General features: G+C 45.7%; 1 protein-coding gene across 2 annotated transcripts in view; it reads right to left on the minus strand.

The window, feature by feature from the left end:
- The window catches only part of PTPRA (protein tyrosine phosphatase receptor type A), a 134,006-nt gene that overhangs the window by 101,715 nt on the left and 6,080 nt on the right, over positions 1–26,211 (minus strand). For both annotated transcript variants that reach the window (XM_040591077.1, XM_040591068.1), the window contains exon 2: positions 3,908–4,046. In XM_040591077.1, the coding sequence (XP_040447011.1) occupies positions 3,908–3,925 (18 nt within the window). In that variant the 5' untranslated portion in view covers positions 3,926–4,046. The remainder of the gene's footprint in view (positions 1–3,907; positions 4,047–26,211) is intronic.

Consider the following 26,211-nt stretch of genomic DNA (forward strand, 5'->3'; position numbering starts at 1 on the left):
TCTGAAGTTCCCCTGCAGCAGCTGGGGCAGCAGAAACCAAATCTCCAAACAGTGCTCTGTCTGCATGATTATATGTCTCAAGATGTGGGCACACGTCTTCCAGGGACTGCAGTGAGCCAGTTCCCCTTCCTACCTCCGTGTCTTGCTGTACATGTGAGCCTCTAAACCTCTGTGTGAAGGGGAACGGAGTATTTTGGGGGAATTCAAAGGCAAATAATAACAATCAATATTACTTTTACTGCAGCAGTGCTTATGGATTCCTACTGAAGAAGTCAGTGCTGGATCTAACCAGAGATTACCTACCTATTCCCTCCTCTACCCCTCTGCCCAAAATGAGATTTACCAGAAAAAAAATATTAATCAATCAAAAGTTTCAGTGAGTCACAGGCAGGCAGGCAGGTGACCTACACTACTGTTCTCTCTTATGGGCCAAGAGGTAATGTGAGCAGCAAGACTACATGTCAGAGAGGGCAAACATGGAAGAAGAATGTCAGCTTTAGGAAAAATTAATGACCCTGCAGGGTAAGTTCAGCACTAGTCTGATTCAGAAAAATAGACTGGGTGTAGCCAGTGGATTGGAGAATTCCATCCAAAAAAATAAGAGAGTTGTTTCATTCCCAAAAAACTTTCCTATTCAGTGGAAAATTCAGCTTGCTATGAAGTCAGACGGAAGCTTCTGTGCCAGCCCAGGCAGGGGTTCACCTATACACCCAAACAAGAAAGGCCAAGAACAAGGCATCCAAACACACAGCCCTGCCAAAACCTCAGTGGTTTTATCATCTAGAGTTCAAATCAAGACCTCCCGTCCTGCTGCTCACACTGCACGCGGAAGAGTTTCCAAGAAACGTCTCTTGGCCATAGTCCCGAAAACGGAGTTTCCGACTTGCTGCTGGGAGCGGAGCCGCTGCATGCAGCGGCGGCTTCTCTGCGGATTTTGAAAGCTGAATCTCCTACAAAGCTGCCGCTGTGCCACATTCTTTACTGCTAGTATAGCATTGAAACAGCACAGTGTTTTTGAATAATGCCCTCAATTTCTCTAAACACAACTGTTTACGCAAGCCTAAGGCTTGCCTCAGGCAAGTCTGGTGGCCTAAAGCTTGGGGAGAAGATAAGCCCGCCCTTGTTCTCTTTGCAAATGTCATGGGGCACTCTTCCCCCCTACCCCTCCTGTAAACCTATTGGGATCATGAAAACAATTATGGTGGAAAGCCCTGGGCTAACTCAACAAGGCTCAGTGAAACTGTGCTGTCTAGTAGGCTAAACTGGGACAGACACCGAAGCCCTGGAAGATCAGGTAGTAGTGAGCTGGTGCAATCATCCCTGGCTAGGAAAGGCCAGATTCAATGTCAAGTTGGACAGGGCTCTGAGCAACCTGATCTAGTTGAAGATGCCCCTGCTTGTTGCAGAGGGGCTGGACTAGATGGCTTTTAAAGGTCCCTTCCAGCTCAAATATTCTATCATATCACAGAATCAATCACAGAATCACAGAATCACAGAATCGTTTAGGTTGGATAAGACCTTTATGGTCATCAAGTCCAGCTGTTCACTTAGCACTGCCAAGGCCACCACTAAACCATGTTCCTACGCTCCATGTCTACATGTCTTGTAAATACCTTCAGGGATGTTGACTCCACCACTTCCCTGGGCAGCCCGTTTCTAGGATTCTATGATTCCCACTCCTGCTCTTTGGGAGAGGTGTCAAGTGTTTGCTAGTGGCTCTGTTTCTACCCCCACCCTCCTTCCCTTCTCCTCTTCAGTTCAGCTAGTTTTGATTTAAGACGACCGTGACCTCTACTCAGAGACCTGGGAGCACTGCGATGTCTGGGATCCCAAAGTTTCCAATTACACATGCAGAACCTTTTAGGACGTAACAAAGGTTTTAGATCTAAAATTTGAAGTCTTCTTATTTGCGTTCTGTAAATGCAGACTCCCTGGTCTGCCAGCATTACCCTCCATGCTAAGTCTGAGCTAGAATAAATGTGCCACATCACTGAAATGGCTGACAAAAAGAGGACAGTAACTTGTGACAAGTGAATGTGACCAGTGAAAACAAAGCCCAGAAATCTAGCGATACATCTGAGTGGAGAGCTTTGTACAGCCTTCATGCATTAGCTTTCTCCCACAAAATCCAAATCTGAATGCTTTGGAACTGTGACATGAATCAATAAGTGATGTATAATGAAACACTTTAAAAAGCAACCCATAAAAGCATAAAAGGGTGCTCAAGCCCTTCCAGCTAACATCAGCTATTTCAGAACCCCAGTTTCAGAGAGAAAAACGACTCAGCCCAAACCACCTTTACAGCAACCCACAACAGTCAAGAGGCTCACAGGATGATGGACACCTCTGGCACTCCAGCATCCAGCTTTGCGTCTTGCCTAGCAGCCCACACTACCTGAAACAGCAGAACAACAAGTCCCATGAACTCAGCCATGGACCTTGCTGCCTTATTCCGAAATAATTTTGCTGCAGAACCGAAGTGCTGTCAGACCATCTCACTCCAGCCAACAGAGTCACATCCACATCTGGCTTCATCATGCAAGACAAACCACTCACACACAAGCAATTTTGTTGAGACCGTTTACACTGGCCAGTCAAATCAGACAGCACTGGCCATGGCGAGGCTCCAGCCCACAGCCGCTCCTCTTCACGTGAGTTCAGGTGCATCCTGCCGATCTCAGCGGCTTTAGGGTTCCAGCTGGTCACTAAATTGCCAGCTTCCAACCACAAACAGCTAAGAAACTTCAACAGGCAGATCTAGACCACAGGCTTTTTTGAGAAAGCTACTGCCAGAGTGCAGGTAGCATCTTTGCCATACACATTCACGGGATTACAACAGGACCTGTGTTATTTTGGCAGATAGCTGAATATTCATCAGTCTCTTGCTTCTCTAAAAAGGCTTTTCTTATACAAGCAAAAACTGATTAATAAATGAAGTTAAGGCTATTAATAGTTACGAGGTGCATCACAGGCAAACTTCTGCTGTCTCTGACTTTAGTCTCATTGAACTTAATCCTTTTCTGGGATCAGCTATGGAGAAACTATGCACAAAAGACAAAGCCCTTCTTCTAGGACAGTTGGCCACTTCTCACTAAACTAATGGGATTACTTCAGCTGTTGAGCTCAATAGGAATTTTCCCCGAATCAGAAAGTGGGCCAAGCAGACTAAAAAATACATGTAGCGAAACACAACACGAAATTCAGTTAAGTATTTTTATTTTTATTTTTATTTTAGAAAAGCATTCCTCAATTTTTTTTCCTCAAGTCAGCTCATGGGAAGAACTCTGACCAGAACAACTTCCCACAAACTCCCTGCTGGATGTTGTTTTTTAATTCACTAACATCCTGAGTAACGTCCCTTCTTACTTCATAACCTTCCTTCTTTCTACATGAACTTCATTTCCTCGGACAGACTCTGGGTTTTTTCCTTCCCTCCCCTTAATAAATCACTCATGCCAGAATCATATGCCCATCTGTGCCAAGGTAATAGCAGAGGTCAGTATGTTTCAGTCTAATACTGGCTTGTATAACCAAGAAAAAAAAAAAAAGCCTTAAGATAAGTCCTCTTCAAAATACTTCACATATTGATACCCAACTCTGCATGCCTTGCACAAACCACAAGTTTCAAAAATTAAAGATTCTTTCAAGTAAATAAAGAGAAAATACTGGATTCACCAAAATTTGCATCAAAACAAAGGCAATCCCCCAGTCTAAGAGGACCATGCTCATTAAGTTCAAACAGGGGAACGATGGACCACAGGTTTCACCATGTAGATGATGTAAGACAGAGATGTGAATCCATGAGAAATCTGTACACTCAGCACCACCAAAGGCTGCTGTTCTCCTATGCAGGCTACAGCAGTACTAGCTTCATACCCCACAAATCTCATTAATGTTTTTACTTTACCTTAAAAGGGATGCTCATTCAACTTTTCACCTCCCCAATGCAACAGTCAAAGCTTTTTCCAATTAATATCGAACTGGGACTATGATGGGTAGTACGCAATCAATCCTTATTTAAGGCTGATGATTATTCTCGATGCGCCCTGTAAGAGAGAAACACCCAGTTAGTGGCTTGTGCCAAGACGAGCAAGTTGTTTCACACAGAGCAGCTATATCAAGCAAGCAGCCTTTTTACCGTCTCAGCTGCTTGAATTTTGTTGTGGATGACTGGGACTGGACCATATAAATGAGACTGTCCCAGCCACTAATGCAGTCCCCATATAAAATAAGTTTATCAAAGCATTGGAAGCACAGCTGGACGTACACCAGCCTGCAGAAGGCATCGAGGCAGTCAAGAAGACGACTGAAGACCACAGCTCAGGTCACCTGGGGAGTAACCCAAAGCTATGCAGTCTGCTAATACACCAGGAGCCCAATGAACAAAAAAAGTTAGTCTTAAACTCTTCTGTTTTGCGGAGAGGACAACAAGGAATATACAACACTTGGCCTGAAGCTGGAAAGATTTATATTTGATCCAGACTTTTTAGTAGGGTCTGTAGGATAGGACAAGAGGGAATGGTTTTAAACTAGAAGAGGGTAGGTTTAGGTTAGACCTTAGGAAGACATTCTTCCCTGTGAGTGTGGCGAGGCGCTGGCACAGGCTGCCCAGAGCAGCTGTGGATGCCCCATCCCTGGCAGTGTCCCAGGCCAGGCTGGACGGGGCTTGGAGCAACCTGGGCTAGTGGCAGGTGTCCCTGTCCATGGCAGGGGGGTGGAACTACATGATCTTCAAAGGTCTTTCCAACACAAACCATTCTATGATTCTAAGATTTCTGCCAGATTTTACATCTAAATCTAGATGCTGGCTTAAAACCCACCTTATTTTCTCTCTTCTAGACAAGGCAAGGTATCTGGGCAGGAGCAGGGCACTTGTTAGGACAGCCAGCATCAGTGGAAAGAGGGGACAGACCTTTCAACTGTACAAACATTTCTAGAGGCCTGACACAGGAGAAGGTGCCTTCAAAGCTACACCCTGCTCACGAAAATGGCCCTGAGGTAGAATTAGGCATGTATCAGTCCATCTGCAGGAGTGGATAGGTGGCTTTTCTGGAGTTGTAGGTATGTTAGTAAGGAGGACAGGAAAACAATATTTCATCAAGCTGGGGGAGAGACGAGTGAATTATTCCCTTGACAACCAGCTTAATGCGACCTGGTTATTTTCTCATTATTCAGTTATATATATTCAGTTCCTTGGTTACTTTCTGTATGACTCCTTCCAGTTTTAGATTTCATTTTCAACCAAAGATTGTCACGCTTTCCACATGCCGCAAAACAAATAAACAGGCAAGATGCATTTTTATAAGGTAAGGCAAGTCCCAAGTAGCTAAAACCACCCTCACTGCTAGAACATCTTGGCAAAATTCAACTTCCTCCTCAACTGTAGCAAGTAAAAAGCTGATGCTCTTTGTTACAATGCTTTATTATTAGAGCATTAAAGCCCTCTCATATAGAGAGCAAGCTGCTGCGCACAGCACCCAAACCACCCAGCAGCACCCAGGCAGCAAAGCCGGCAGCAGAACTGATGCCTCCCGGGTTTGCTTCCAAGCATCTTGGTGTAGCTGATGGAGACCGCCAGGCTGCAAAGCACCACTGAAAGAACCAATATCACCACTCCATCTCCAAGTATTGCAGTGACAGCTTTTATATTTCCATTTGATGAATGGGACGATCAATTCATTTCAGTTGTTGTAGAAAGGACATATATTCTGTAGAGACAGGAAAGAAGCAGCAGAGCACCTTCTCCCTCGTGGTGCAGCAATGCTCCCCCAACGCCTACTCTGCCACTTTGCATTCCCCAACAAAAAACCCAGGCTTGCTCATGGCAATGTGGATTCCCAATCCGGCTTTGTAGCAAAACAGCCTCCCTCTAATTACCAGTCAGCCTGATGACATCTAAATGGTGGAACACAAATATGTCAGAGACTCAAAATGAGAGAGTGTGAAAACAAGACTGTCTCCTTTCTGCATTCACACCGCAGGTCCCAAGCACACGAGGACACGCTCCTGCCTGAGTCATTCCCTGCAATGCTTTGCAGCCCAGCAGCAACCACAGGTATTTCCCATGTAAGTCTTTTTTTTTTTTTTTTAATTATTTTAAATGAGAGGATAGCAAGAGTAACTTTGGGACTGCAAGGAGCAATGGTGTGATTACAAGGATCAGTCATGTCTATAGAGTCTTATTAGAAGTAATTTATATGCAAGTAAAACAAATATCCCCCACTTTTCTAGGAAAATGCCAAATTCCATACTGATTTACACGCTTTACAATCTCATTGACTTCAGAGGGATCGCCTGTAGTATGAATCACCAGGCTGTAGCCTCCCAGCAATAAAATAATCCCTTCATATTCCTCCTTTCAAAAACCCTATCATCCGACCAGGTGCTGCAGCTAAGACCCCACAAGCCAAGTCTCAGCCCTGCGGCTATGCTTCTCCTTTCCCTATTAAAGCTTGGGGAGGGGGTGAAAGGGAAATAAAAGTCTGATGATGGAAATGCCAACAAGCAAAAAACACAGCCTCGATGAGCCCAGCATGCGTGGCTGAGCAGGGGGGTGGCCGGGGGGGTATTTGGGGCAGTGCGGGGGGAGAGGCATGAACCCTTCTTCAACCTAATTAAATCCAGATTCAAAAGCCATTCTGATCCAAGGGCATTAAGTATTTTTGTTAGGAAAGGCAGGGATAAATTAACTCCTAACTCTGGCCCTAATCTTTTTTCATTGTTGTTTAAATTCTCCCACTTCCTAAGATTTCAGCATTTCCTCATGATAAAAAGGAGCTCCAGTCTGCTAGCTCATCTGCCCCTTGCCTCCAAGGCATCTGGGCAGATGCTTCCCCAACCAAGCTCTTAAAAATTACACGACCTGCTTCTCCATTTACAAACATTGGTGCAAAAGGCAACTGCTGACCCCACTCTTCCTTTTAATCACAGCTGTTATTTACAGCGCTACCAACACACTGGGATAGAGGCTAATAAATGTTTAATGGCCCAGTAAACACCAAGGGCTTTATCTACAGCCCATTTCAAAGCCTGATCAAATATAATAATCCTTCGTATGTCTGTCTGCTGCTTCCCTGGCTTCCGGCAGGATGGAAGGAGATGTACACAGCCGCTTTATATTCAGGCAATAAAGGGAGGTTAGCTATAGGGAAAGATAGGTTAGCTATAGGGACACAGATGTTTTCCCTATTTCCATATCAATTTTTTGCTCCCAGAAGGGCAGGACTATGCACCAACCTGTTGGACCTCAACTTCCATCTAATGTAGAAATGCAGGTGGCAGCTGCCTCTAGGATTTAATAAAGCAGTTATAAATAACAGGAATATTACACATAGAAAGCAGATAGTATGTGGAGGAAGTTGAAAGAAATATCATTTCCTTACAGACTGGGGTACAGGCGAAAATTACCTGCACACTTCATGAAGTGCTCTAGGAGGCTATGAGACCAGAAATGCTGAAGTTTTATAGAAAGCTTTATTTAAAAATATGGAAACTGGATCAATATTTAAGCAGTTTATATATCGCACAACTTGCACAATGCACAGGATTGCCAAGTAGCTAAATTCTTCACATGCGTTGACCCAGGCAAGTACTGACTTCTGCCAGACCAACTGATTCAGTGCATGGGGGACAAAAACATTTTTTCAGGCAGACAAACCACTTCCTCAGATCTGAAACGGAAGATAAGCTTCCGCCATCCCCCCACCCCAGTTATAGCTGTTGGTCCATTACCCAATATTGCCTTCCCATGCAAGTCTTACTTCTCTTCTAGACCCTCATACCTCCAATATGTATTTTAAATGAGTCATTTTGACACATTAAAGCTAAGCAGTTATGTTTTTATTAGGCTATTACACATCACTGTGACAAACTACCCTAAAGACCTGGTCCTAAATCACAGTCCAGTTATTGTTTGGTAAACTCACATGAACAAGAGATAAATACACCAGAAAAAGCCACAAGGACTTCACAGGTGAGACCTCACCCACGACACAGGGCTGCACCGTAGCACCATCCAGCTACTCAACACACAGGCTCCAGGAGCCAGCCAGACCTGTTCCACAGATTTCTAGACCATATTCAAGATTTGATTTTTTTCCCAGCCTCCAAAGCAGCCCCAAAATCAGGTCCTGGTACTGGTGAAGTCTTCTAACATAGCCAAGGCCAACTGGCTCTACCAACACTACCACCTCCTGGGCTCAGATGATGGGAGAGATCTGCTTCCCAGTTCCATCTGATCAAACTGGAGGGTCCTCTAAGTCCGATCCAAGCAGAAAGCAGAGGATCAGGACGGTATTATGAAAACAGAGGCTTGAGGCCAAAGTAAAGGAGCCTGCGGGCAGGGTTGTCATCAGGGCGTAGCTCACCCGTGCTGCCATGCACTGGCCCCTTCCCTCTCCTCCATGGGACATTTTCATTTAGCGTGGCCAGGAGACTCTTGCAGAGGATGTTTTAAAACTCCCAGAGCTGCCAAAAATGTCAAATTAGAGCACAGCGAGAGCTCATAATAAATCCACTGAAGTGAACCACAGCACTGCTCAGCTGCCTTTTTGGGTGAAACCAAAAATTGTGAAAGCAAAGACCTACCGGCAATTACACCCAAAATGCTTCCTGTCTTTGCACGAATCTTTGTTTGCTTTGGGTTTTAGTGGTAGATGGGAACACAGACTACAATTTGTGGGAGATTGTTCTTTGCATTAGCAGCAATAACCGTTTTTTCTCCCCTCCTTAACAGATAAAGAAAGCATTAAAATATACCACTCTGAAATAGCTTGGTCCCGAATTCACAGATGGTAGCAAAAGGTAGCATTATTTATTTGTGGCTTTAGTCACTTCTAAAAAGAAAAATAGATAAAGAAAGAAATGCACCTGAATTAGGACTCCGGTGCTCTTTCTTTTGCAACTAATACTTCACAATGCAGCATGGAAAGAGCATTTTGCACAGCTCTAGGAAACCATGTTTAGAAAAAAATAATACATTTGCCCAAGAAGAAGAATGAAAATAAGCAGAACAATAAGAGTCACGGAAGTTTGCTCTGAGGAGACATCTGGGAAGGTGAAAGGAGGAAGCAAGTGAAAGAAAACACACAGCATAAAGATACAAATTAATACAAAACAGCAAGAGAGGAATTATTAAGCCATTTTACATTTACACAGAACTGAATCTAACAAACAAGATGTGATCATATAGTGCTATATGATTCAAAATTTAGCTGCATTTATATATACAGCCATACCCTTACAGAGGGCTCAGCTGATCCCTGTTATTTCCTGAGGACCTCAGCCTCCCTGCCTCACAGAATCCCACAGTGGTCGAGGTTGGAAGGGACCTTTTGATCATCTGGTCCAACCCCTGCTCAGGCAGGGCCACACAGAGCCAGCTGCCCGCAACCGTGCCCAGACAGACTGGGAAGATCTCCAAGGATGGAGACTCCACAACCTCCCTGGGCAACCTGTGCCACTGCTCAGTCACCCTCGCACACTCAAAACGTGTTTCCTGATGTTCAGAGGGACCCTCCTGGGTCTCAGTTTGTGCCCACGGCCCCTGGTCCCGTCACTGGGCACCACCGGCAAGAGCCTGGCTCTGTCCTCCTGGCACCCTCCCTGCAGGTGTTCATAGACACCGAGATCCACCCCGAGCCTTCTCTTCTCCAGGCTGAGCAGCCCCAGCTCCCTCAGCCTTTCCTCACAGCAGAGATGCTCCGGTCCCTTCGCTGGACTCTCTCCAGCCTCTCCCTGTCTCTCTTGTACTGGGGAGCCCAGCACTGGTCCCAGCACTCCAGGTGTGGCCTCACCAGCACCGAGCAGAGAGGAAGGATCACCTCCCTCGGCCTGCTGGCAACGCTTTGTCTGACGCAGCCCAGGACACCTCTGGCCACCTTTGCAGCAAGGGCACGTTGCTGGCTCAGGGACAACCTGGTGTCCACCAGCCCCCCAGGTCCTTCTGTGCCAAGCTGCTGCCCAGTGGGGTGGCCCTCAGCACGTGCCGGTGCCTCGAGTTGTTCCTCCCCAGGGGCAGGTCTTCGCACTTTGCCTTGTTGAATTTCATGAGGTCCCTGCTGGCCCATTTTGTCCAGCTTGTTGAGGTCCCTCTGGATGGCAGCATGACCCTGTGGAGTATCAGCCACTCTTCTCAATCACACACCAGTTTGGTGTTGTCAGCAAATTGCTGAGGGCATACTCTGCCCCATCATCCAGTTCATTAATCAAGATGTTCAACAGAACTGGACCCAGTCTTGACCCCCAGGGTACACTGCTAGTTACCGGCCTTCCAGTAGACTTTGTGTCACTGGTCATCACCCTGTGGGCCAAATCATTCATCCAGTTTTCAACCTACCTCACTGTCTGCTCATCCACTGTGTACATCAACAGCTTTTCTACAAGGATCTTAGGGAAGACTGGGTCTAAGGCCTTACCGAAGCCTAGGCAGACAATATCCACTGCCCTCCCCTCATCTACCAGGCCAGTCAGTTCATCACAGAAGTCTCTCAAGTTTGCCAAGTAGGACTTCCCCTTGGTAAACACATGCTGACCACTCCTGATGACTTTGTCATCCATCAAGTGCCTGGATGAGTGGCTCAATCTCCTATCTGTACTTATAGTTTTGCCTCAAAGAAGTTGGAGAATCTCACATTTATCTACTCAGTCTTCCTGAGGGGATACCGTTTGATTATTGCTGTGATAGAAATTGCAGGGAAACAGCATGTGCAAGAAAGAAAAACACTTGTAGGTCACTATGAAATCTGGTATCATACGGGCAAGCTCATCAGTAGGCAGTTTAGTTTACATCAACAACAAGTAAAAAAGGCACAGAGAACACCAGCTATATGGATGATAAATATACATAATTTTCTCCAGTAGTGAAGCCTATCCTCACTGCAAGAAATTGCCATTTACTTCCAGTACAGATGTATTACTCGTGGACAGAGAAGCCAGGGGCAAAGTTAACTCTTGGAGCCCAGCATGTCCCAGAGATCAGATCAAACCCAGTCTGTTCCTTTCCTCCACTGCACATGGACAAGGGAACTTGATGGCCTCTTTGATTGCTTTCATCACCGCAATAATTATTTTAATTTTCAGTTTCTTGATTTTGGCAGAGACTCTCTTAAAAGCCCAATCAAGAACAGTTAAATGCAAAAATTAAGGGAAATGAGGTGCCAACAAGATTTAGTATCTGCCCTTCTTCCCTTAAGTAGGATGGAAGATTAAGTGTTCAGCATACAAGCTCCTCAGAAAGCCTACAAAGGGAGGCACCCTCAGAAGAGATCCAAAAAGCTTTTTACTTAATAGAAACCATCTAGAACTTGCCAATAAGTTAAATCCTGCAAGACCAGCGAGATGGAGCCCTGGCTTCAGCTCCCGCTTGGGCTCAGCAGTTCAAATCCACTTCCCACATGCCAGGGAGAGCAGCCTAGTCAGCCCATGGTCTTTTCTGTCCTTCCCTGATGATGCTACGATGCCAAGCAGCCAAATATGAGAGTCATTACACCAGAAAGTACATAACATAGTGATTAATGGACTTACCTAGGAGGGAGGTTCTAGCCATGGCCCTCTTTCTCAGGACTTTCTGTGTTTTATGTTAGATATTCATTGGATTTGAGAAACCCACAAGCACTCACGCTACAGTGCTGCTGAGAAGAGGAGCCAGGATACAAATCCTTCCCTTTTATATTCCACCAATAAATTGTACACTCCTCTGCATGAGTGCTCAGGTTTGAGTGGCAAGGAGGGATGCAGCACTCGTGTTTCAAACAGCCAGACAGTGTTGCCTGTTTCTCACCAACAATCAAAGGAATGGGAACCCAACACCTAGACCAGAAACATCTCAAGGAGGTTCCAGTGTTGGCTGTTCAAAAAGCCCAGGTTCCTGGGATCAGAGTTTTGATTTTTTTATTTTTTTTAAGAACAAAGGTCTTCAAAAATTGTCTCTTACTCAAAGGAAAACAGCTGTATGACAGTCGCACTCAGATTCAAAGTCTTCTACTCATTCATGAATTCAAAAGTAAGGCTAAGCTGATGCACCATTAAGTCCAGTTTCCTTATTTTTTGAGAACAAGTATAATTATCCACAACTTCACAGACACAAGACACTCCTAGAGAAGTGACCTGTCAGTGAAATGACAGAGGCGGCAACAAAAGCCCACTCACCCTACCACTGGCCTCATGCCTTGCAAAATAATTGCCTTCCCACCCAGTACCAAAGGTTACAATTACAGTGAGAATGAGTCAAGCCGGAAAGACCTATTTAAAAAAGTAGAAAAAAAAATGGAAAAAAGTTTTAATGAAAACATGCAGGCAATTCTAAGAAAGAAAAAAGGCCCATTTTTGCATTGCACCTTGTTTGCTCATGCTTTGTCTCAGTTGCCAACCACAGATTAAATACTTCAGTTAAAATTTTGCTCATCTGGTACCTTTAATTCTTAGTCACTAGAAAATGAACATCTGTTTTGCTTTGAGGCTTTCAGCAGTGACTCAATGGTATCTACAGTGTCGGACAGCTGAAGACTAGTATTTCTGAGGTTCTCCCCCCGCCTTCCCTAGCAACAGAGCTGCTTGCTTTCAGAAGGAACAATCAGCCCCAAAATTGTGTTACAAAATCATTAAAGTTTTACACGAGTTCAGGAGGAAGCATTGGATGCAGAGAGGTTTCATCCTCAGCTGCAAACAAACCAGCTGAGATCTCTACTGGCATACCTGTGCCCCATAGCTTTCCAGGATCGATACACCCTTGCAGGGTGATGCCCGGCTTTCAGGCTCCAGAGAAGCAGCCATCTCCTGCTGTGTTTACAGTAAGCATGATAAACACACTTCAATTAAAATGATTCCAGTGGCCCTCTCAGCATGAGCATATTCCCTCCCCCTCCCCGTGCCTGAAAGCAATCCCAAAGGTTTATCTGCAATTTAACCTCTGCTGGCTTCAGGGACAGCAGATAGCTCAGCATCACATATCTTCATCAGCAGTGAAGTACCCAAGGTAGACACATAGTTTTAGAAAGAGGATGCAGCAGCAGGAAATATCCCTGCACTAAGGGACTCAATTAACTTGCTGATATAAGACACCAGCAACCTATTAACACGGTAGACGCTGTTGCATGCACAAAGGCATGCCACGGCTGGGAAAAGGACTTCAAGGGTAACATACGCTGTGTGCATGTGCAAGGAAAAGCCTGGACATGGTCATCATCTCATCCTGCTGTAAAGGAAGGGATCTGTGCAATATCCAAGGCTGCTGACAAACTGATTGCTAACAGCCATTTTCTCCCCCATTTGTGCAAGGTTGATCCTGTGGTTCATTCAGTGAATTAATATCTTCCCTGGAAAAGCGTTAGACATAAAGCAAATCCATAGACCTCGCTATTGCCTCGCCAAATGGCAGCTGTAAAACAGATCCACGTGTCTGAAAGGTGGATGCTCAGGCACAGGCTAGCTTTGTGAGGTTTCTGTCTCCCATATTAGACGTGAGCAGACAACACTGAAGAGTTTTACAGTCTTCACCCTCATGTACAGATATGGGAACTGCCACTCAGGATGCAGACATTAACCCACAGGGGAATAGAGGTCCAAAGGGAAATCTGAGGAAACCTCTGTTCCCCACCTCTAAACCAAGTGCTTTAACCTCCAAAAGGTTTTTCCGTCCCTCAGTAAAATCTTAAAAAATTAGTGTCCATAGTTACAGCTGAAGACTGTCTGAATGAGCACAACAGACCACATCTAAAATCTCTTTAATTCAATACCTCTAACATCAACCAGCAGCGAGTCCAGAAGCAAGGTCAGACCCACACCAGCACATGTCATTTTCTCCCCAGAACACTTCCCAGTCTCCAGCACTGTCTGTTTCTGCCCAGGGATCTTTCCACTTTCCTTCCATGAATTTATCCAGTCACCTTTTTGATCCATGTAAGTTTTTAAGCATCCTACAACAAGCAGCAACACAGCTTAACACACGGGGTGGAAGTGTTTAAAAACACTGATAGCAGGCAGGAGAAGGATGTGCTACCAGGAAAGTACCATCAACTCCAAAGGTTATGATACCCACAGCTCACAAAGCTCCACTGAGTTCTCACCCCAAAGTTTTTACAGCATTAGTAGAGACCATGACAAACAAGCATTGCCATGCAAGTCTTAAAGATTCAGACTGTGCTCCTCATTAGTACCTCTGTGGGCAAAGAAGCAGAAGAACTGGTTTGGAAAAAGAAAAGGAAAATCAGATTACTTCGATAACATGTCTAATTAATAAAGCATAAACTAGATGGGCAGGTTCAGTCTGTGCATCCCATCTGCTTTGACTTCAGTCGCAACAGTTCCCGTCTCCACAAGTGCCAGTTTCCATACAGATATTCCCACATGCTGACAAGCCAAAGACATGCCTTCAGCACCTGGGCACACAGGCAGTTCTATGGCACTATCGCACACCCTTGTGTTCTTTTCTTTAGGAAGAAGGGATGAATAATGAAAAATATGAGTGTCCAGTATGCAAAGCATGTTTCTGAGACACCAAGGCTCTATCCCAAGGACTAAACACAAGAATTTAGTACGAGTTTGCTATAGCGTTGTAGTCAGCAGTCCTCCATGGCCGCTAAATAGGTACTTATCCACCTTTAAAGCCTTAACCTCATAACAGCTAACATTATTTATTCTGTTGCACTTTAAGTGACTTCGCAATCAACTTGCATGAAGTTCTATAGTGTAAATGCTGACTTATGAAGATTTATTTGTGGAGTGAGTAGGTATAACTCGTCTGATGACCTTAGCGAGCTCTTGATCTCGGCACTTTTCCATTCCTCCTTTTGGAAACAATGAGCCAAGACGACACATACCATAGAATCCCAACAACAGGAAACATCTAGACACGCTTGCAAACATGCACCCTGGCCCTAAAAGCTTCAACAAAAGGCAAATGCGAGTAACAAAAGCAAGGGGAGCATCTCTACTGCTGTGCAGAAGGTCAGCAGCAGCACCAAGGACAGGATGTGGGAGATGGAGAAGCACATCAAGTACCCGTGGCAGCCCAACAAAGCAACCTCTGTGACTTAAAATGAAACGGAGAAGAGGTAGGTCAGTAGGAGGTGCTGCCTGCAGAATGTAGGGATTTCAGCCAGTGTGCCATGAAAAATGCATATAAGCTCAGAAAAGTGTCTTTATATAAAGAATGTACCGTTCCTGCTCCCCCAGGGAAAGAGGAGGAGGGGGAAGACGGTTGTATCCTATTTCAGGTTTAAGAGGATTTCTCCTAAGGTATTAAGTCTGTGAGAAGTTCTGAGACTAAGCAGCTAGGGACAGCCAGCAGAGAGCACAAGGAGCAGAAAACTTGCCCTTCTCAAACCAAGGCAACCTCACAGAGCACTTTTTCTTCTTTCTCTATAGTTTAACCCATTGGAAATACCCGCTTCATAACAGGCAGCAGGATGGAGGCAAGATCTGTTCCTACAGCCATGCACAGGCCTCCAGAACAACAGGAAACTGGTGGCCAGCAGTGCTGATAGTCCTGATGCTGCACTAATGCTCAGTTGAGGACAGGCTGATTCATTCACCCCTGTTAAAAACCCAAGCACTAACATGAGTCAGTCTGCTGGAGCTGGTAGTTCATTTTTTCCAGGTTTCATTGCTACAGGTGGATTTTATGAAAATTAAAACCTTTCAAGGAGGATCAGTGCTTCAGAGGCAGAGAGAAGGCTACAGTCAATTCCAGACAAGCTTCTCCTGTATCACTTCATGCATGCCCAGAGTGGCTGTTGGCACCTGCTCCTGAACAACCCAGCCACAATCAGACCCTGAAAAGATTGTCTATGCAGCACGAGGGAAGAGGAATGGGACTGAATAAGCAACGTCCTGTTGGGAAAGTGCACACCACACCTACGATTACACACAAGAAAAAAATCAGCCTAGTATTCAAGCCAGCCAAACAGGGAATGCCAAACCTTTATTAAAAGGAAAACCTTGAGTAACTTGGATGCAAACAAGCTCATATCCAGCTGAGATGCTAAGCCCCTTTCACTACCTTTGTACTAAAGAGCTATTTTCATAAAGATCTGATCCACAGTTGGGGCTGGCTAGAGGAAGGACCCAGCAGGATCTGCCATCCCAGAAGCATCCCTAGCCCAAGCCACTGAGCTCCAGCTGTGACTTCCTGCAGTGCTGGGGACATCTGACCCCTGCAGCTCACTCCAGCCCAGCTCCCAGCTCCCCATCCCTCAAAATTCAACAGCATTAAACAGCGGAAAGCTTCTGTTTGTAAATCACGGTTGCTACACGGAGGATCATCACACGTCGTAACTGCAATGTCACAGGAACAACAAAGTGGTGATGGCGAAATCCTACAGCACAGATTTGTTCTCCAGGCTTCTCCCTTAAAGCTAATGCAGAAAGTGCATGTGGGTGGCTGCAACTTCATCCCAAGAAGGTGAACCAATGCAAGAAGCCTCAGCTGCACTGGAACTGTCAAGATCTCTGGCAAACTACTTAAAAGTTTTCTTACAACACTTACAAGTAGTTTTCCTCAGGAAGTGGACAATAAGTTGCCAGTAGCATCCTGGAAGACTTTCTCCTGCAAAAGAACTGCTTACTTAGGAATGGAGCTAACTCGGGCACATGCACAAAATAAAAAGGCAGAAGAGAAGTTTAAGTGGAACTTGCTGACTACAGTGACATGGTACATTGACATGGTACAGGGAGCAGAGGGCAGGGGAGATCAGGACAGCAGCCAGTGCTTTGGAATAGGCACAGTAATAAGTTTCCACGGGAGCATGTTTCTTTAAAGTCAGATGTATTAGATCATCTTGTCCCCTAGAGTATGTTGTTTCCTAATGTTTTGCCCAGACCAATTTCAAATGTCAAAAGCAATGGTTGGGTTGGTAGGTTGTGTGTTTGGTGGTTTTTTTTTTTTTTTTTTTTTTTTTGTTTTTTTTTTTTTAACTACCTTGAGTCCCTACAGAGCCAGTCAAGGATGAGAATTTTAGACTCTGTTCTGTCTTTCACATTACAAATGCAATTACCGCTGCAGCTTGATTACAGCATCTCCTGTCATACAAATTCTGCAAGAGGCTGAAAGAACAGCTTGCCTTTCAAATGGAGTTAGAAAAATTCATATGAGTCCTTCAGTGCTGAGTGGTCATGTGGCAATGAAATTTAAGAAAAGCATGTGCAGTCTCAAGGGAAGTGCCTCCCTTAGAGAAAGCTATTCACATGTCTTCAAAAAAGGACATGATGAAAAGCCCTTGCAAAGTATTTAACCTGAAGTAAGGACTACTCTCAAAATAGTCTTATTCCTCTTGCTTTTCAATCCTTTCATCCAGTTAATGAAGAAAAATCTTCCCTACATGGAGATTTGTAGATGCATGTGACCATTTGGGTATGGGCAGTCTTGCCCTACCTGGATGCAAGAGATATAGGATTGAGAAAAGTAATGGATCACACAACTAACATTCAAGTTAGTTTGACTCCTCTTCCCAGACATGAAAGCAGTGAGCATCTTGGATTTAGCTCTTGGACGACTGTAAGTGGAAATTAGCACTACAAGCTGGAAACATCTGGATATAGATAGTTAAACAAGATAGTATCATCAGGTCACATCTGTTTTCCACATTTTCATTTCAGCCTACCAAGAGGCAAGAGCCAGGGGCATAGGCTGGAGTTGGGAGAAGAGCTGTGGTGAGTTACTCAGGGTCCTCAAGCCGGATGATCACACAGGCCACTGCCACCAGATGTGGGGTCCCTTCTCCTCTGCCTCCCCACCCTAGGCATTCCCACAGCTGCCCATGCCAGGCTCTGTGTCAGCCACAGCAGACCAACCTGCCTTCCTAACCTGCCAAAATGTCAGACAGGACAGGGCGCTGTGCCGGGGAGAGCGGTTTCATGCCAAGGTAAGCAAGCTGAGCTGCCTTACCCGATTGTCAGATGTGGCCCAACACGTGCAGAAAATTAAACTCTCCAAAACAACACCTACATCAGCTCACCTCTGTCACATAACAACTAATCAACTCTTCATAACTTAATTTCCTTCGGACACTGGGGCAATAGGCCTCCCTGTTCAACCAAGTACCAACTAATGCACCAATGCCCCAATGAGCCCCAGAGAACACCTGATTTTGATGAGACAGGGCTTGACCCCAAGTTATTAAGCAGTAAGTAGGAATGTTAAATGCAACTACTAATGGTGAAATAGGCACAGATGGCACCGAGGTTAAAGGGAGCTTATAGGATGGGACTAAACCAAGTTCAGCCAATAGCACATGCCTGGCTATCAAAGATGACAAGGTTTAGCAGCTTATTATTATTAATAATGAATCCTTTGCAGGATGTTTTCCGCTAGGAAAAAGCAAAAGCGTTGCCTTTTCAGCTGCCCATTAAAGTGAGCTGAAGGAGCCCCACTTCAGAGGGAATAAATCCCTTTTGGATCAGGCAGTGGGCAGCTTGACCAGGAAGCAGTCAGCACTGTTAAGCCATCTGATATCTATTGTCCAAGCAAGAGACTTCAGACTTAGAATAAAAGCCAGCAGTTCTCAACAAGCATGGAAGCACCAACCCCTTTTATTTCACAACTCTTCCCTTTTGCCTGGGCACAGCAGGCAGCCTGGTGTGACACAACGGGAATACTCCAGTCCTGTCCTGGGCACAAAATCTGTGATCAAGGCAAGCACCGATAAATGGGAGTAGGATAATGAGTGAAGGAAAGTTCATGGAAGAGAGCTCACAGAAGACAGGAATATTAAACTGTCTTCAACAGTTAAATTAAACTTCAGAGTTTCAACTCTGAAGCCAGGAAAGACTTAAAAAATTGGCAGCTTTGCACTTGAAGCTGCTAAGAAACAACCCTGCCCAGAGGAAAGAAAAACTACAAGTGGAAGAATTAAGCAGGCAAGTGCTTGACATAAGTGTGATTTTGTCAACGGAGACAATTTATGGAACAGGTCTGTAAAAGCAAAGGAGGACAGGGGAACAGAGGGCAGCTTGGGTACTGCCAGACTTTCTGCCTGCAAGCACTTTATTCCAAGGTCATCTTTTGGCTCATGGTTGTAGAGATGGAGGGGCAGGATCCAAGGACCACTCTCAGTGGGGAGACGAAAATGGCTTCTCAGTTTCTCACTCCTGTACCACAGGATCTGCAGCAAGATTTTGGCATGACCCAGCCCCACTGGTTTTGGCAGCCCATGCCTGCTTGCTGCAGGTAGGGCAAAGGGCAAGGTGGACCTCCAGCCACCACCTGTGCTGGTGCCTACTTCCACAGCACTGCAACAACACACATGTTGGACTGCTCCAGCCTGGGCTGATGAGAAGAGCAAGTATGCAAGGACATCTGTGAGAAGAACTGCAGCAAAGCCTGGGAGCTATCCTGCATGAAACCAAATGTTGCACAAAGTCCGAAATAAGCCAAGCTTCTGAGGTGCCTGTTCAACATTGCTGGGCTCCAAGCAAAGACAAAATTCAGCAGAAACAAGAAGGTTTTTCTGAAGTCATCAGTTTTTGTTACTTCCAAAATTTATACCTGTACAAGCTCAGTGTCTCCAGCTGGCACATCTGCAGTCCTGGTCAAGACACTGCCACGTGCCAGGGCATGGTGGAGAACGGAGGGTTTGGCAGCTGGGGGCCAAGAGGGAAGGAAGACACAATCCAATTGGCAAGCCATTAATTTAGCTCCAGAATAGGATGGACCAAACCTGTGCTCAAAAATAAATTCTCAAGTGGCTCTTATTAGCAAGAACAGATTTAAGCTCCACATACATACCCAGTTCCTCGCCCCCATATCATCACTTCCCAATGTCCCCCAGGCCTCTCTCTTCTCCCCAGAGGTAGATCCAAGTGCCTCTGCAACCTGAGCACTGCTCAAAGCTGGTATTCACGGTCAGATCCAGAATAGAAGTGACTTTGAGTATGTCTGATGGGAGAATGTAGTTCAAATGCTTTGAAAGCTTTAGAGCATTTTATTCAATGTTTTGACTGCTTCTAAGTAAAATTAGGTCCCAGCGTCCAAAAATATAGGAAGTAAAACCATCAGTAATGAGAAAAATTGATTCTAATGTAACATCCAACACTATGGTTTGACAGGGTCATTTGTAACCACGCGTAAAGTGACCACAGATAAACTGGGGTAGTCAGAGATGCTTGAGACCTGGCTGAAGAACACTGAAGAGCTACAGCCAGGCCACTGGAAGAACCTCATTCAAGAGGGACACAAAGTACCTTCCCACCTTTAACATAAGCCACTGTTATCTGAGAGTTGGCCCAAAGATGGAAGTTGGTAGCCCAAGTTCAAATGATGGGTTTGTGCCACAGCAGCTATCAGAGGCCATGCAGCCTCACAAGGCTTGATGGTAGCATTAGCTCTCCAAAAGTCTCTAAAAACACCACCAAACTGAATGAACCCCGTGGCTGAACCTTGATTGCCCCTAGACACAAAGCTGTAGCACCTTTGGAGGGCAGCAGAAGGGAAAATCTATGTCCCTGCTTAGTCCCTGAAACAAGGTTTCAACCCTACAGCCAGATTTAGCACTTTCATCTTTAAAAAAACCCACAATTCCTCAGTCCTTCATCATGCCACACAGAATTGCATGATGAAAAGCCACAGGTGAAAGCAAACTCACAAGCGCAGCTCAGCATCTGCTCCCATCCTCAGCCCTCTGGCATCCCTTCCCAAGGGCCAGGGTGGGGAGCAGGGCAGGCCCTCAGCTGCTGGGAAGGGGTTGCCAACAGCACCGCTCTAATAAGATCTTGGGGGAAACACATCCTTCGCCTCACATAAAACAGTCCTGCAGCCTGCTTCTCATGTTGGAAACCCACTGGGCCTGGCACGCTGTCAGCGCAACCTGGACCCCTGGGGCAAATTGCTGCCAGTCCTTTTATCAAAGGACAGGAGAAAAACCCTATTACACTGCCACAGCCTGAAGCCCATCTCCCCTGTACCGGTGGCTTTGCCACATTGCAGATTCTCACTATCAGAGATGCTGGCACAGGGAGATAAAGAGGCAGGAACATCTCAGGCTGCAGGGAAATCAGAATTGAAAAGAGGCAAGAGGCTTTTTAAAAACACTTTATGCTGCCCTACCCTGGTCTCAAGCTGTGGGAGGGACACGGAGGACTGAGCTCCGGATGCCTCGTGCTCACTTGGAAGGCTAACCTCTTCAAGTGTCAAGTCAATGCATCTCACAGGAGCCGAGCTGCAATTTGTCACCTAAACAGCAACAGTCCTCCTGGAAACACCCTGCACCAACAAGCCAGTCTTGTTAGTGAAGACAAAGCTCAAGCAATGCTTTAAAAGATCTGTAACAGTCACTGCAACAGGCAAAATGGAAAAAAAAAAAAAAACCCAAAACCTGGAAGTGGCAGTCCTCTTCCTATCCCTGGGCTTGGGATCTGCTGCTGGCAGGGTTTCTGGCAGGGCTGGGAGCCTGCACTCTGGTGACAGAGGGGGTACAGCACACACACTGCCACGACCACCCGGAGGGCTGGAAACAGCTGAAGCGACACAGAAAACGTTGCCCATAAGATGGGACTGGTCACTGCCGTGACGAGCGTGGCAGAGGTATCCTGACAAGACCCTTCTGTGCTGGATGGGGAAAAACAGGCAAGATGGCTACTGTGCTACCGCCTGTCTCCTTCATTAGTTAATTACCTACATTTCTGTAACTACATTGCTTTAATGAAGCAGCAGGAAAGGAAAAATTAAATATAAAGAGGCAACCTCAGCCAGCCAGCAGTACCTTCTCTGGTGCAAGTGGATGGCATTTCAGCAGACAGGGCTCCAGGAACCTAAATTCCCTTAAATCTGCATCGTGTTTCTCAGCCCATGGGGCATTGAACTGCCCAAAATGAAATCCCCCCATGCACATCACCACACCCTCTCTGTGCTAACGGCTGCATGAGGAGCCACACCATGAGGCCCACTGAGAAGGAATCCTTAAACGCTTCTAAACACAATTTTAAAGATTCTCTTCCAAACTAAGTCAAATTGTCAGTGGGTGAGACCTGCCCTCTCCATACCTGGGCACCCTGGATCATGGGCAGCAACAGGCAAGAACTTGTTTCGGGCAGCAGAGCCAGCTTAAATAGGTTAAACCACAAGTTTAGTCTTCTAGTCTGCCGCACTGCCTGAAGGCTGCTGGCATGTCCAGGTTTCAGCCACCTTTAATGAAGCCACAGTCACCAAGCCAGGCACCACCTCACTGGGACCTCAGTGGCCAGCCCTTCTCCCCTCACAGCAGCTAGGAGAGGCTTGAACTGCTGCTCACCATGCTGTGTCCTCTCCACAGCAGCTAAACACACTAATCTCTGAAAAGCCCATGTCAGCAACTCTAAATCCACTCTACGAAAATAAAATCATTCCAAATAATCCATACAAAAGCAGCTGAGCAAGTATTGAGCAACTGCAAAGTTCTTGGCTTCCTAAAAACAGTCATGATCTTGCAGTAACTTCAAAAAAATCACTTGAAGAAGTCAGTTCCTGGGCTTGGATGCTGAGGAGCTTAACTTTCCCACCACCTCTGAGGCTGCTTCGCTGCCCAGGAGCCCTGGCTGAAGTTTCCACCTACTTATCATCAGACCTGCCTGGCTCATCTCTGAAGCACTTCCCCCCCCACCCCACCCCCCGACTTTCCACCAGTTCCATGCACTTGTGCACAGACTTCCTCGTTCTCCATCCACCAGTCAAATAAGCACAGTTTTCAGAGTAAAAATTCAGTTTCTCAACATTAAAGTTCAAAAGGAGGGTAGTTCAGGAGCTAGGCTTCTTAGTTTTGTTCAAGGGGAGAATGGAAATGGATGTTTTCAGATACCCTAATTACATACTGTGTAATTATTCAGTAGAGGCAACCTGCAAACTCTGGCAGCATCATGCTTACAGTTGCTCTTACACTTGCTACTGAACCATTTTCAAAATTGACAAGCAGAAATGAGCCGTGGATGGGTGAGCAGCTTCTTTCAAGTTTGCAGTGAACAAGAGCCATGAATCTCCCACCAGCTGCTGCGCTCGTGTGCCATGGGAGCCAAAGAACCCTCTTCTGCAAGATGCTGAGCATCCTCAGATCCCCTTGATCTACACAGGAACGGAGACCAAGCAGCACCTGGCAAGGTCATGTCCAGCCAACTGATTCAAGTTACACTGACTTAAGGCTTCACTGAAAACAGCAACATCTCTGCTGGGCAGAGGTGCACGGTAAGGAATGCAGCAGCTTTGGGAAGGGGTAGAGGGCTTGTAGGGAACAATGCTGGGGCTGCAGCATCTCCACAGAGAAACCACCACCCTTCCTAGCAGCACATGCCACTCTCAAGCCTGCTGACAGCTCACCATGCTCTCTCCCTGAGAAGCATCACAGTGTTGGGCAATGGGGCAGCATCAGGTGGTCCATACCACGCTGCTCACTCAGCTGTATGAGAGAGAAAATAAGGACAGAGGGCTCCCTGGGTTCCTCTTTTCTTGCCACAAACAGCGTGAGATCCAGCTGAGGGTATATCCTTTTAAAGCAGCTCCCTGCATTTCACAATTTATCTTCAAGTTTCTACACAAAGAGGGCAACATATGGGAAGTTACATAAACTCAAACACCCTCCACAGAATATATTGTATCCTAGAAAAGAGACAGTTATCCCCGCACAGGCACTGAACTCTGTTTAACAAATATCAAGGGAGGCGAAGAGTAAATCCTCCATCACGCTGGGGGTAAGACACAGACACTAGAAGCAGTATCAGATACTCGGAAAACTACACAACCTCTCTTGGGTGGATCAAGAGATCTGCCGCCTTTATGAACATGCACCTGCAGCACTGTCTTTACACCTGTATCACCAAGAGTTCTCCTGCAGCCCTGACCGAGGGACACGACCACCCACAGGGACCCTCTCAATAGCAGCTGAGAGGGATGGAGACATTTTGGTGGCCCTCCAAGCCATCTTAACACGCTGATGGACCCAAGGTGAAAAATGTTCAAACACCACCAGGTTTGTCACCCTCTCTGGAGGCTCAGCTGAGGAGAGGATGGGAGAGCTGCTCTTCCTCTACGCTCCAGAGGAGACAAGCAAGAGGAGATTCTCTTACGAGACTGCGTTGCATGGACAGGCAAGGCTGCTAGCTGCCCATCCCACGCCTCCTCTGATCATGTTTTAAGATATGAGAAAGGATGACTGCACATTTAAGTTACTTCCCAGGAGAGCAGAGATTCATCTTAACCCTTCCAAAGCTGCCTTTGTATGTCAACTAGCCTATCCCTCAGTTTACCTTTGTAACAAAACCTCTTTTGTGCATTTTATTTGTTTGGATGTTGGATTCTGGGAGGCCAGACCTGCCGGTTCAGCACAGCGAGAGCTGAAGTACAGCCCCAGACCAGGCACTGCAGCAACACAGACTAAGGGCTGGGTCACAGATTTCACCTCCAGGTACCTGCTGGAGTAAAAAAACCCCAAAAACTCATACGCAAGTCTGCAGATCAAGCCAGGTACAGAAAAATGGTAGATGAATTGGCTGAATATTTTTTCTAAAAGGTAGTGCTATGTAAGAGATTCTCCCACAGCTCCACAGGAAATGTCTGTAGCCTGCTCTAGATGAGCTCGCCAACCCGTGCAGCCTTTCACAGCTCAGTGGAGGACTGAAATGCAAATCTACCCATTATGAAGCAATATGCATGCACTACATTTCTTAAATGGTTAAAATGATGGAAAAAATTAGGGATCCACATAATAGAAATATTTTGAAGGACTGTGTGAAGCAGAGCCAAAAAGTAGTAAAATGTCATTTGCAAAACTACAAAGTAAAACCATGCTAGCCTTGAAAAGAGTCTTCCCATTTCTTCTCCATATACTCTGAGATAACCTTAGAAAGTAATTTAACCTCTCTAATCACAGTCACAGTCTTCCAGCTAGCCAAGTATCTAAAACCAAGCTGCTGCCATTGAGTTGACCAAAGATCCTGCCTGGCATTCCCACCCTGCCACTGGAATGAGAATACAAATTGTACATGGCGACTGGGATTAAAAAACATCTCTCTGTCTGTAGCCAAATAGGTTTAAAGTCTCCTTAAGAGAAAAGCTTGAAGATTATCCATGCTTTCCAATTTATTATTCATTTCTAACTCATCTCTGTTCATTTCTAACTCATCATTCAGGCCTAGCACAGATGGCATTAATGTCTTCTAGGAGATGGACAGGAAACTGCAGCATTTGGGCTGCTGCGGAGATGAAAGCACTGCCCTTCTGATCCAGCCATGCAGAGAAACAAGGGAAGACTAAGTCTGTACTTCCACTTAGAGACCAACTAAATATGCACATGCCTAGCTGAGAGCAGGCCTAAAGTTATACTTCTGAGCCTTCACACTCAAAAGTGGCCAGTTTGCAAGAGCGTGAAATCCAGAGGCTCTGAGATATACCACGTGTTAAGCAATGCTGGAAAACACATGTGAGCATTTTTATTTTCAGGCTTCTCAAACATATCCATAAGAGCTTTGCTTCTGGAACAAAAGTGAGATGATTATCTGCTGGCATGATAAAAACATTATTCAAATTGTAAAGCAGTAGGAAAGTTTTGCATGCTGTCCTGCCACATACTAACATAAGAAAAATTTATGGTACCTCAAAACCTTCAGGTTGAGAGCCAGGATATTCCCTATGCTGTATGCGTGGTGCCTGGAACAAGAGGCTGTCCTTTCCCAGAGCACCGCTGGAATCTTTATAAACCACTAAAATGCTGGGGTTTTTTAAAAAGACAAAAAACAAAACAAATTCTGTTCTTTGTATTTCTCCTCTTAGTAAGATTTACTTACTTGAAGATTTCTAAATGCCTCTAACAGCATCAGGATTGTAACATCTGTCCCTTCTGCCCTCCCGAGTTCAGCTGAGTCTCTTGGACCACCTCGCCACCAGCAGCCAGACCCAAGTTGCCTTCCTGGCTTTTCTTCCGCTAACGTACATTACTACCTTGGCAGGTTGCTGCTTCCTCCATCTCCATTTTTCCTCCAGTACCTGGTCAGGGGCTGGGTCTGCACAGTGTGTAGCAGACTCTTTCATGGACAAGATAAGCACAGCTATGGCAAATATCTTCCTACATTAAGTGGTCTGACCTCCAGGTCAATGCAGGGAAGATCCTTTTCCTTATATTTTTTGTTTTTAAATAAAGGTGAGTGAACAGAAAACTTTCCCCAGATTTGTCAAGACCTGTCTGGATATCACATCACCAGTTATCACTTCAGTACTCACCTGAAAGCTCACAAGGGCAAGATGGCTGTTTCAAAGGGTGA

This window comes from Falco naumanni, chromosome 1 (assembly GCF_017639655.2).
Source record: "Falco naumanni isolate bFalNau1 chromosome 1, bFalNau1.pat, whole genome shotgun sequence".
Taxonomy (NCBI): Eukaryota; Metazoa; Chordata; class Aves; order Falconiformes; family Falconidae; genus Falco; species Falco naumanni.